We start from the raw sequence: 12,535 nt of genomic DNA on the forward strand, positions 1-12,535 counted from the left end.
TGCTGCAACTAGTGCAGAATACTTTAGCAAGACTGCTGCAGGTGGTGCCCAAATGACTGTGTAAAACACCTGTGCTGAATTGCACTGGCTGCTTAAATACTACCAAGACAGGTTTAAGGTTTTGCTATTGGTAAACAAAGCCTTGAACAACCCAGGACCATGATAACCTTGGAAAAGCCTTTGCCCTTTCTGGTCAATTCTTGGAGAAATTCTTTACCTTGCATACTTGTTGCCAGTCACTTGGTCTTACGTCCACTAAAACCAGGAGTTTTCGTGTGGCGGCAATGGTTCTCTGGATTATACTTCCAGTGTTTATCAGGCAGATCCCTATAGAACTAAGGCACCAGTGTAAAACTCACATCTTCAACAAATAATTACTGGAAGGGTGATCAAGATGTTGATGCATTAATCTGATTTGGTTTTGTTGTATTTGAGTTACTAAGTCTGATTTATGCTTTGGCAGGAAGGTGGTCACTTAGCAAGAGGAGCAACTCACAATTATCAAGTGTTGTTTTCTGCCTTTCAAGCAGTTAGAAGCATGATAATATCCCACTTTGTGATGTCCTTGTAACCCTTTCAGGTGAGTACCCATAGTGCCTTTCAATTTCATTCATAATTCTTCACATGAATTCTTTTTTTTAATAATTCTTTATTGGTTAAAATCATAAACACACTTACATATACCTCACATACATTTTACATCTTCTAGAATATATACATCTAATTTCTATTACATTCACACATACTTAAACTTCCAATTATCCTCTTTGCATTTTATATTATTACATTTGTATATTGTACAGTTATGTATATCAATTATTTCACAAATTTTTCTTCCTCTTATTTCTTTTCATCTATATCCAGGTTCAGTCAATATCTGCCTTTAGGATTCCGCTTATGCCATTACTCTCTAGGTATTCTTTAAATAAACTCCATTCTTTCCATAGTTTGTTTCGTTTGTCCTCTTATTTTTCCAGTTGTCTTAGCTAATTGTAAATATTCTAACATTAAGTTTTGCCAATCTGTCATGGTTGGTACATTTTGGTTTTTCCAATTTCTAGCTATTAGAACTCTTGCCGCTGTTACTCCATACATACATAATACTCTTTCTTTTTTCTTTATTTCTTCTGGCAAGATACTTAATAAGAACATTTCTGCTCTTTTTCTGACTGAACATTTTGTCAGTTTTTAAGTTCTTCGTATATATCATTCCAATACTTACAAATAAGAGGACACGTCCACCACATATGTTTATATGACCCATTTTCTTTACTACACCTCCAACACAAAGGGGATCTGTTTCTGTACATTTTTGCCAATTTTTCGGGCATTAGATGCCACCTATACATCATTTTAAAGGTATTTTCTCTAAGATTGTAGCAGGCTGTAAATTTTATATCCTCCTGCCACAATCTCTCTCACTGTTCCATTAATATATCTTCACATGAATTCAAGTAGCTCTTTATTTTAAAGTTACAGGAAAAATATAAGAAACCCATTGTTTCGTTCACTTTCAATTACTTTTGCAAGTGCACTACATTCTGCCTTTTCAACTGACTGGAGCAAGTTGAACTCAGGTATAAAAAAGTGTTTAAGCTCAGCCTCTCTGAGACAACCCACGAAAAAATCCAGTAGTCTATCGAAGCATTCGTCAAGATTTGCTGCAAGCCATTCATCATCACGGGACCACTTGGTACATGCATGAAGAAAGGCAGTTTTGGCAAGGTAAGAATGGAATTTTTCAAACTTTTTTCTGTTTTCATGTTTTGTTTTAAGCTGCTCCAGCAAATACTTCAGAAGCTTAAGACAATCTTTCCTGTTGGGAAATAGTAAAAAACACTGAAATATGTTATTCTGAAACACACATCCTACGAGCAACAATTGAGTTAACAGGGATATTTGCTATACACAGACCTGCTTGGGACAGGTTGTGCTATTGGACGGAGTGTGTTGGACTTTTAGATAGCATAGCTTTACCTTTCCCACAAGTAACTTGGATGTGCTTTCATCTTCAGTTCCATAAATGCTTCTAGAAATAGCCTTCCTCACATCATCAAGTTTTAAATATATTTTATACATTTCATCTCTCACCACTCTCACTCTCTGAGCTAGAGGGGATGGCAGCGGTGAGAGATGAAAAAGAAGAAAAGGGGATAGTTATTTTGGCTATGTAAGGATCAGCATTCAGAAAATAATATCCTATTACTATATAGCACTGGACCTTTAAAAGGTGGGATAGGACCCAATTGTAGGCCGCAACATGAGCACTGCCATCATGGAAATACACCATGGACATGATGCTACCATCAAAACAACAATGAACAATCGCTCTGAATTCCCAAAACAAGAGACAAAGAAGGACTTTGCACCAAAGTAGACGTTTAGTGTAATGCATAAAAGCATATTTTTAGCATGATATAATATGGTGCACTGTACAATGCATATTGTGCATAAGGCATAATTTTATTAATTACACAAAATGTAAGCATTTAGTACAATTTATACCTAAGTAATTAAGTATAATGTGATGTTTTGATGCAACACATAATATGAGTGGCGTTTTATCGTTTATGTTTAGTACACCATTTGCTTAATTGTTCCATATGATTTTTCAAAACCATTGGTTTTTCATATAAATTATCAACATTTTATCTTAAATAAATAAATATTACAGAAAATTATAGTATGCAACTATTATTGCTCTACATAAAACCTAAAATTTATGTTTATTAGTTCGCAATTTAACATACTGAGAATTAAATGAGTCAAATTCCTATGTTTTTATCACTCGTGGTGAGGCAAAATTTCAATTTGTAGGAGCAGGGTCTAAATATTAACCGATTTGTCCCAAATTTGAAATTTATTTATTTATTTATTTTTAAGTCAAGGGTTCAGCAAACTTTTTCAGCAGGGGGCCGGTCCACTGTCCCTCAGACCTTGTGGGGGGGGGGGCAGACTATATTTTTTTGGGAGGGGGGAATGAACGTATGCCTATGCACACTGCATTTTAAATAAAAGAACAGCCTGCAAGAATACCTGCCTGTTTAAATGATGGCCGCTTGAGCACTGCTGTTGCTGGCACCAACAAAGTCCCGCCCCCTCCCTCTCAGCTCTAGGCAGGGTGGGGAGAAGCCAGGAGGAGGGAGGGAGGAGGCGCCACCGCAGTGTGTGTGAGAGAGGGGGGGAATGGCGCAGGCCGAACGATCAGCAACAATTCCCAGACCATCCGCGGGCTGGATCCAGAAGGCAATTGGGCCAGATCCGGCCCTGGGGCCGTAGTTTGCTGACCCATGCATTAGACCAGGCATCCCCAAACTTCTGCTCTCCATATGTTTTGGACTACAATTCCCACCATCCCTGACCACTGGTCCTGTTCGCTAGGGATCATGGGAGCTGTAGGCCAAAACATCTGGAGGGTCGCAGTTTGGGGATGCCTGCATTAGACAGTTGTCACAGGGAGTTTTACCATATTCAATCATTCTTGATTTGAGCCTATGGAGATTCAGAATTTTGGCACTACATCCATTTTATAGCTCTAGACTAAACGATGTTTGGCAGTACATTTAGTTGAGGTTGTAGCCAGTAAATCCTTACAATTTCCCAGTTTCTTAAGCATTTTCTAGACTTATATAGTGGCTAAAACTGACAAAACAAATAGGAGAACAGTAGTTAAAGATACTAACCTGCAGCATTTTTGTCCATTTTTTTCACAACAGGTCTTTGAGTTGCCATGATTATTCATTATATCCTTCTCAATGTGTGAAAAAGAGAGTCGCCAAGTGTTTTCTAAGGTTTTTTTTAAAAAAGAAACAAGGTAAAATATTGGAAATCTCTCTTTAAAGAACATGTTGATTGAGCTATTTTTTAACTGTTTATTAGTGACAGATTATGTGACCCTTTAAGCTACTATGTGAACACTGAAACTCATAAGCAAAAACTTTCAGCTGTGGAAAAGCACTACTTTTGCCCTTGTGCTGGCTCTGGCCTAAATCCTGCCACTGTGCATAGATATGCTGAGCAAAATCCAAGTCAAGTGGTATCTTAGCCTTGGAAAAAGGAGTAAGACCCAGTTCTTCACTTTTCTGCTTGTATAGGAAGTTTAGCTACTATGAAGCAGAGAGCTTATCCCACTGTTGTTCAATTGTACCTTTAGGAATGGTCTGCTATGACTGCTAACCCAGCTTTAATATTATTTTAAATAAGGAGTCTCTTTTCTTAAGAAATAACAGAACAGGGACCCTGGTTCTTCAAAACATTTGTTGTTATTTACAGCACATAAAGAATACAGTGGTGTCCCACTAGACGAAAGGCATTCGCTAGCGGAAGGCTGTCTCGCAAGACGAATTTGTCAATGGGCTTGCCTCGCAAGACAAAAAAAAAATTCTTTTCGTCAAACCGCTATTCTCCCGTTGGTGCTTCGCAAGACGAAAAATTCGCTATACAACAACACTCGCAGAACGAATTATTTTCGTCTTGCGAGGCACCACTGTAACCAATTACTGTAGTCTCTTGAAAATAGTCTATCAGCACACAACAGATAGAATACCTCATACAGTGACATGACTTTGTGCATTATGTATTTAGCCAGACAAAGATATGCTTTAGTACCTATTAAGCACTTTCCTTCTTTGGCAAGCTTGGGCACGAGGTAGAGTGGTTCCTTTAAAAAGGCATTGTTTACTTTTCCTCCTAGCAGTCCTGTAGTGTCCAGGCCATTCTTTGTACACTCACACCAGGTCCGGTGCTTAAATTCCAAAGCAAGAATGATATCTACTGATATAACGGAGGGAGGCTTTCCAATGAGAAGGGTTACTGCTGGGCTTCCAGGCTTCTTTCTCTCCACACGCACTTCCAGATCTGTTGATAGCAACAGCAACAATCCAATCCAATACACTTTTACTGTGAGTGTTTCAGTAGGATTTACCCATCCCGCAATGATTTGAACAGGAAGTTAAGAGTATGTTTTTAAAACAATTCAGCAAGTAAGCAGCATCAACTTCAGTTGTGGCACTTAATGCCAGCAGCTAACACAGACATTGGAAAAAACAATGTGGTAGTGGCACTACAGTTCTGTTACTCTTACTCTGCAACAAAAAACCAAATTCCAATTTAAACACTATGTGGTGAACAAGAATACAGTGGACGCTTGGGTTGCAAATTTGATCCGTGCGGGAGGAGTGTTCGCAACCTGCGCCGCTGCGTCTGCACATGCGGGTGAAGCAATTCAGCGTGTCTGCACATGTGCAAAGCGTGATTTAGCATTCCCGTGCATGCGCGAGCGCCGAAACCAGGAAGTTACCCATTCCGTTACTTCTAGGTTTGGCGCGGTGCACAACCCGAAATTGCGCAACCTGAAGCGGCCGTAAACTGAGGTATGACTGTATAACACAATTATGTAAGGAAGCTGTAGGATTCAACTAACAGGCCTGGATAATGGAAGCCTGCCCAAGGATTTCTGCAAGTGCAACAGGTCTTGTCTACCGTCTGCTCCCCAAGTATCCCCCTCCAAATAGGCTCAGAGGTGGGTGGAAGAACTTCCAGAACAGGGAGGAGAGGGGAGATAGCTCCATTGGGTGAGCTGATATGCTTGTGCTCCTAGAACATTTGGAAAAGGGTGGTGTTGTTGAATTCTTTCCAGTATATTTTGGGTTATCTCTTAAAATATACAATATTTAATGTTTCCCAATAAAAATATCCAAAAGTAATATCCAATTTGTATAGAAAATGTTTACAATACCAAGTCCATTTTATATTGACATTTTTCTAACCAAATATTTCAGTTCAACTAACTTTTTGTTATGGCAACAATGGCAGGGGTTCAGCATTTAAAATTAACATGACTAGTTTACTTTCTGCTTATCAAACTAATCTTATCTTCCATTTCAAGCAGCTGAGTTTTCCAATTCCACTGCAGAAATCCTACATTGCTATTTCTAATTGGTCCTATAAATTTCAGTGTGACTAGAGAACAATCATCTGTTTGCACACAGTATTTGAGGAGGGATGCTTATCTCTGAAGAGGAAGAAAAAAAATTAATGCAATGAATACTTACCATCAAATTTTTTTACTTCTTGTTCAATAATCTTCCTCAGTGCTGACAGCATATCAGAAGATGAAAGATGCATTTTGTCTTCTAAAAATTTTTCTAGACATGCATTTTTTCCAGGATTCCTTTTCAATTTTACATAGTAGAAAGCACCAACATTGCAAGATTCTAGTTCAACTTTCATATCAGGTACTTTGAGCATAATATCATATTCATTTGGGCTAGAAATCTGCAAGACAGACAAAAACAGTGATTCTGCATTTCTCACAATTTACAATGTCCCAGGATGTGTTAATAACTTGTGTTCTCATGACTCCAGACTAAAGGTCATCCTTACAGCCCTCTGGAGACAACCACTGAAAAGTGCTTCTGTGCAGTCATGCCATTTGAAAAACCCTTGCTAGGTGCAGAATAGTGATCAAAACGTTTGACCTTTGGAAGCAAGGATTAGGGCCTGAGCCCACAGGGGCAAAACTATGCTTTATTTCACCTGAGACAAAGACTCAATTTGGCACATCCACCCACGCGCATTTGCTTACACCCACACAGGCTGGCAGCCTCAGTGGCGCCCCTCTGGAGGCTTCACCTGGGGCAAAAAAGCTTCCCCCCCACCCCATAGCTACAGCGAGAAGTCTTTCTTTTGCCCCATGCTTTCCCTGGGAAAACCCACTGTTGAGTGCTGAATGGGAACAAACGTCAATCTTCAGAAAACTGACATTTGTTCTGATTCAGTGGTAAACGGATTTTCCCGAGAAAAGCGATGGGATAAAGTGCTTTCAAACTCCCCAGCTGCATGGAGGACCGCCGCATAGACCTACTTTCCAGAAGCCTCAATAGGAGGGCAATAATGCTGACATCACCCCCAAATCTCAGCATCCACGACTACAGTGGGTTTTTTAAGGTTTGGGATCCGGCAGCTTTTGGACCAGTGCAAGGTAAGAAGCCCGAGCAGATGCCCCGAGCAGTCTCCAGCATTGCATCTTCCTTCTATTACCTACCTTCAGGCGCTCGTAGTAACTGCCGGTGCCCAGCACTTCGACGCAGGGGAAGCACTTTTCACTATTTATTGCTTCTACCAGGATGTCCCTGACCCTGTTAACCTGCTGTGCGGCCTTGGAGCGCTCCTCTTTAGCTAGCTTGAGCTTTTCCAGCACCTGCCTCAAGCTGCGGTTGCCCCTCGGGCCAGGCTCCTTGGGAAGCAGTTTGCCTCCCGGGACCGCCGGCTTCTCTTGGGCGCCGGCCCCCTTCTCCGCCGGCTCCCGTGACTTCGAAGCTCTCCTCCGTGCGGAGGAGCTTTCTTTGCCTGGCTGGCCGACTTCTTCCTCCTCTTTGGGAGGAGGATTCGCCTTCTGGGAAGCGACCCGCTTGTTGGGGGCAACTACTGCGCTTCCTTGCGGGGCGGGCTCTTTTTTTACCAGAGCACACACCGTCTGCTCGGCTTCCCGCGCCTTTTGCGCGCCTTTTTCCTTCCGGGAAGCTTTCTTCCCACTCGGGGCAGCAGCGCCGTTTGCTGCCTCGGCGTCGGGCCGTTCCTCTGCCCAGATCGTGCACTTTCCCAGCGCCTGCGTCTGGCATGGGATGCCGCTCGCGCCAGGCTCCCCGGGAGCAAGTATGCTCTTCTGTTTCCTCCGGGCCCCCCCTTCGGCTTTCCCCTGATCCGGCGTCTCCTTCTGGGAGCCTTTCTCTCCACTTAGGGCAGCAGCGCCGTTCGCTGCCTGCTGGGATTTCTCAGTTTTGGCGCGCTCCCTTGCATCTAGCGTGAGCTTTCCCAGCGCCTGCCGCAAGCCAGGCTCCTCAGGAGCAAGTTTGCTCTTAGCTTGGTCCGGCTCCTTCTGGGACGTTTTCATCCCACTTGGGGCATCAGCGCCTTTCCCCGCCTGCTGCGATTTCTCGGCTTTGGAGGGGCACGGTGCCTGGTCTCCCTCGTCGCCCCGTCTGCCCTTCTCTCGCCCCTTGGATTCCGTGGTGCCTTCGTCCTCTTTCCCTGCGGGCGCCGCCTCGCCTTTCCTCGCGCCTCTCCCTCTCCCGGCTCCACCGCGCCCCATGCCGCCCAGAAAAGGATGTCCTCGCTGCGGAGCTCGGCGTCTCCCGTGTCAGCGCCCCGCGTCCGCCCCGCCGCATATGAACTCGCTGGCCACGTGAACGGCCGCATCCTGAAGGAGAAACGAAACTTATCTGCTCCGGGCTGCGTGTCTGAACCCGCTCGCTCCGTCCCGTCCCCCCCCCCCGCCTTCCTTATTTTGGGTTGCCCTGTCAGCGGATCTAAGATACTCAAGTACTAGGGCAGTTTAGAGAAAAGGCGAGCGAGAGGCGGCATGAGAGAGGTTTATAGAAGTATATGCAAGGCATGGAGACGGTGGATATACAGGAAAGTCCCCGCTGCCGCCTCCCTCATAGCATTAGAACTGGCAGGCATTCAATGAAGTTGAAGGTGGGGACATTCAAAGCGGGCAAAACAAAGTACATCTCCACGCAAGGCACAGCTAAACTATGGAAGTCATTCCCCCAGGAAGCAGTGAATGCTACCAACCTTGTTGTTTAGTCGTGTACAATTCTTCCTGACCCCATTGACCAGAGCACCAGGCACTCCTGTTTTGCACTGCTTCCCGCAGTTTGGTCAGACTCATGTTGGTAGCTTCGAGAACACTGTCCAACCATCTCATCCTCTGTCGTCCCCTTCACCTTGTGCCCTCAATCTTTCCCAACATCAGGGTCTTTTCCAGGGAGTCTTCTCTTCTCATGAGGTGGCCAAAGTACTAGAGTCTCAGCTTTAGCATCTGTCCTTCCAGTGAGCACTCAGGGCTTATTTCCTTAACAATTGATAGGTCTGATCTTCTTGCAGTCCATGGGACTCTCAAGAGTCTCTCCTACAGCACTATAATTCAAAAGCATAAATTCTTCGGCCTTCTTTATGGTCCAGCTCTCACTTCTATACATCACTACTGGGAAAACCATAGCTTTAACTATACGGACCTTTGTCGGCAAGGTGATGTCTCTGTTTTTTAAGATGCTGTCTAGGTTTGTCATTGCTTTTCTCCCAAGAAGCAGGCGTCTTCTAATTTCGTGACTGCTGTCACCATCTGCAGTGATCATGGAACCCAAGAAAGTAAAATCTCTCACTGCCTCCATTTCTTCCCCTTCTGTTTGCCAGGAGGTGATGGGACCAGTGGACATGATCTTAGTTTTTTTGATGTTGAGCTTCAGACCATATTTTGTGCTCTCCTCTTTCACCTTCATTAAAAGGTTTTTTTAATTCCTCCTCACTTTCTGCCATCAAGGTTGTGTCATCAGCATATCTGAGGTTGTTGATATTTCTTCCAGCAATCTTAATTCTGGCTTGGGATTCAACCAGTCCAGCCTTTCGCTTGATGAATTCTGCATATAAGTTAAATAAGCAGGGAGACAATATACAGCCTTAACAAAATAAAAATAAAAAAAATCCTTCCAGTAGCACCTTAGAGACCAACTAAGTTTGTTCTTGGTATGAGCTTTCGTGTGCATGCACACTTCTTCAGATACGAAAGCTCATACCAAGAACAAACTTAGTTGATGGTATCTGAAGAAGTGTGCATGCGCACGAAAGCTCATACCAAGAACAAACTTAGTTGGTCTCTAAGGTGCTACTGGAAGGATTTTTTTATATTTTATTTTGTTTTGGCTATGGCAGACCAACACCGCTACCTACCTGTAACTGGAAATATACAACCTTGTCATACTCCTTTCCCATTTTGAACCAATCAGTTATTCCATATCCAGTTCTAATTGTAGCTTCTTGTCCCACACAGAGATTTCTCAGACCTAAGCAGCTTTAAAAGAGGAATAGACAAAGGGCCCATCCACATTTTCATTTGCAGTAAATAGCAGGTAGGAAGATAATAGGAAGATAATCTCTGATCTCATCTCAAAGCTTATTGTAGGCTGCAGGTCAAAGTTCTCTATCAGTAATTGTGTAAAACAGTTTTGATCAGAGATTATCTTCCCAGGGGGGCATCTGTCTCCCCAGATCAATACAAACCTGAGGTACTTTGGCCACCTCATGAGAAGAGAAGACTCCCTAGAAAAGACCCTGATGTTGGGAAAGATGGAGGGCACAAGGAGAAGGGGATGACAGAGGATGAGATGGTTGGACAGTGTTCTCGAAGCGACTAGCATGAGTTTGGCCAAACTGCGGGAGGCAATGAAAGATAGGCGTGCCTGGCGTGCTCTGGTCCATGGGGCCACGAAGGGTCGGACACAACTGAATGACTGAAGAACAACAAATTGAACTGATCTGGCCTAACGCTTGTCTCAGAATATTTAACCACGATGCTAACAGCCAAAATATGTAGGAAAGCAGTGGCAGCTGCTCCCCATTGGAACTGGTGGGGCAGAAAGCCAAGTGTCTTGTGTCCAAAGCAAGCTAGAGCCAGATCCTCTTTTTCTCTATGCATTTTGGCCACTGTTGTTTTTCTATAAAAAAGTGCTGGAATCCAACATGAAAATCTTCCTTGTTCTCTTAGAAAGGCAATGGCATCCACCAGAGGGGTGCCGGAACGGATTTACAATGAGTTCTGGCTGAGGAAAAAACCCTGAATTTTTGGCTGCTATTGGTGTCTTGCATTCAGAGAACTGGGCCAAATGCAATTCAGGGCCATCTCATAGAGGGCACTTTCCCAGAGGTGTGGGTATTATCATTTGGGGTGGCCCAAACTGTACTGTGGGTTGCACACACCCAGTTCCTTTTTCTGTAATTGTCCTCTGGAGTTAATGTACATTCATGAATGGGCCACACAAACAAAAGGTTTTGATTGTTTAAACTGCTGCTCTTGGAGGGAAGAGTCCCCACTCAGATCATGGAGACATACCGGTATATGAGATCAGGCCATTCCGGGTTCAGGGGCATATGGAGTTCTTTTTAAGATTTCTGAATTAGGTGTGTTTCTAGCTTTTGTGCAAATAAGGATCTGGGAACTAGTAATCAACTTTAGTTTGCTGTGCCAGCAACAGTGAGGTAATCTAGACTCACAGCAATAGTTCATGCTTGAATTTGCCCACTGTCAAACTTAGATTTCAAAAGAAAGGAAATCAAGTTTATTTTCCCTGACACGGATTCTTCTCCAATGACAGGATGGGGCTGGGTTAAAAATAATTTGGTTTACACAATTTAACTCATCCACCACTCTTATTTGTCTAGTCATGGCATGCAGGTGGCACTTTTCTCATAAATGAATCTGCTTGCTGGGAAACGCTCCGATTATTGAATGTTGAACCAGGTGCGTAAAAGCATTTCTGTACTTTTCTATTTGCTTTGAACAGGAACAATGAACAACTTCAACAAGAAGCTTCCCGTTTTTATATTGCTGCATAGAGAAAAATCTGCACATGGGCAATTCCTGCCTAGCACACAAGTACTGGATAGGAAAAAAGATGGCAGCACATTTTCTCCCTGTTTCTGATGTATGTGTGCAGAAAAGAGGACATTTGCATTGTTTTTTCTAGTACAGGAAATAAAAGCACATCACTATTGCATGAGGGTATGTCGATACATACTTGGTCCTTCACCCATATCTTATCCCTACAAGTTGGAAAACAGGTAGAGACAGTTTTTAGTGGATAGGCAGATGGCAAAGAAAGAGTTAAGTAACCCTTCCCCCCTTCCTCTGCACCTACATTTTAGCCTATCTCAGGAACTTTTCCTATGAGGAAACAAAATCACTTAGTGAGACCTAAAGTAGTTTGTTCCATAGTAGAGAAATAGCATGTGCAGCAGTTTCCTTTGCAGAGATGACCATGGCCACATCCACACAATAGATTTAAATTGCATGGCTTCCTACAAAAAAACAACAACACAACCACAGGAATTATTAAGAGTGCTGGTAATTGGGGCTTTGTGAAAGGCATGTGGGAATGTTTAGGAATGTGGATGAGTATATATTATTTATATATCTCAATCCCAGCTTGTGTGAGCAAGCTCCAAACTTAGCAGAGTTTACATTCCCTTTTAAAACACAGCAGAAAAACGTTTGCATAGGCTTGCATAAGCCAGCTATATTCCTGGTATATTCCCCTTGTTCCCTCTTAAAAGTAGAAAGACACAATACTGATTATAAGATATAAAAGGAGTTTACTTACAGACATCCAAGAGTTACAGTACATGCTTCAAGGAGGCAGACAAACTTAGATAAATGTATTTACATGCAGTGAAGCTGCTTCCATGAGGGAACAGGCTTCACCTCTGCTTCTCTCAGCTGCAGGCTGAGAGAGAGCATGCTGCTTCTTCAAAGGATGAGGCAAAATGGAAAGTCTTCTTTGGGATGTTGTTCCCAGGTAAGACCACACCTACTTCTGGTTCCTGTAACTCAGTCCAGGTAAACAGGAAGTTAAGCCTGGAGGACTGAGTTACCTTCATGTCCTCTCTAGGAGTGTTGTGTTTGGCTGCTCTGTGCTTACATCCCACAAGGCAAACTACACTTCCCAGAATTCTATGGAAGAAGCCATGTGCTTTAGAT

The 12,535-nt window shown here is 43.1% G+C and overlaps 1 protein-coding gene across 1 annotated transcript; it reads right to left on the reverse strand.

Annotated features, from left to right (window-relative positions):
• Positions 1–1,221: 1,221 nt before the first annotated feature.
• Positions 1,222–8,092, reverse strand: LOC117044562 (cyclic GMP-AMP synthase-like). Its single transcript, XM_033145379.1, has 5 exons — positions 7,046–8,092; positions 6,054–6,276; positions 4,609–4,857; positions 3,684–3,786; positions 1,222–1,816 (listed from the first exon to the last, which is right to left on the reverse strand). The coding sequence occupies exons 1-5, from the start codon at positions 8,090–8,092 to the stop codon at positions 1,474–1,476; spliced, it is 1,965 nt and encodes a 654-aa protein (XP_033001270.1). The 3' UTR covers positions 1,222–1,473.
• Between the last annotated feature and the right edge of the window lie 4,443 nt (positions 8,093–12,535).

The sequence above is a fragment of the Lacerta agilis genome, chromosome 3 (genome assembly GCF_009819535.1).
Source record: "Lacerta agilis isolate rLacAgi1 chromosome 3, rLacAgi1.pri, whole genome shotgun sequence".
In the NCBI taxonomy this organism is placed as follows: Eukaryota; Metazoa; Chordata; class Lepidosauria; order Squamata; family Lacertidae; genus Lacerta; species Lacerta agilis.

Excerpts from the sequence above, each read along its gene's own strand:
- LOC117044562 (XM_033145379.1), bottom strand. The coding sequence starts at position 8,092 with ATGGGGCGCGGTGGAGCCGGGAGAGGGAGAGGCGCGAGGAAAGGCGAG. Across the intron at positions 3,787-4,608 it reads AGAAGGAAAGTGCTTAATAG|AAAACACTTGGCGACTCTCT; the intron begins GTACTAAAGCAT and ends AAAAAACCTTAG. Across the intron at positions 1,817-3,683 it reads AATGGACAAAAATGCTGCAG|GAAAGATTGTCTTAAGCTTC; the intron begins GTTAGTATCTTT and ends ATTTCCCAACAG.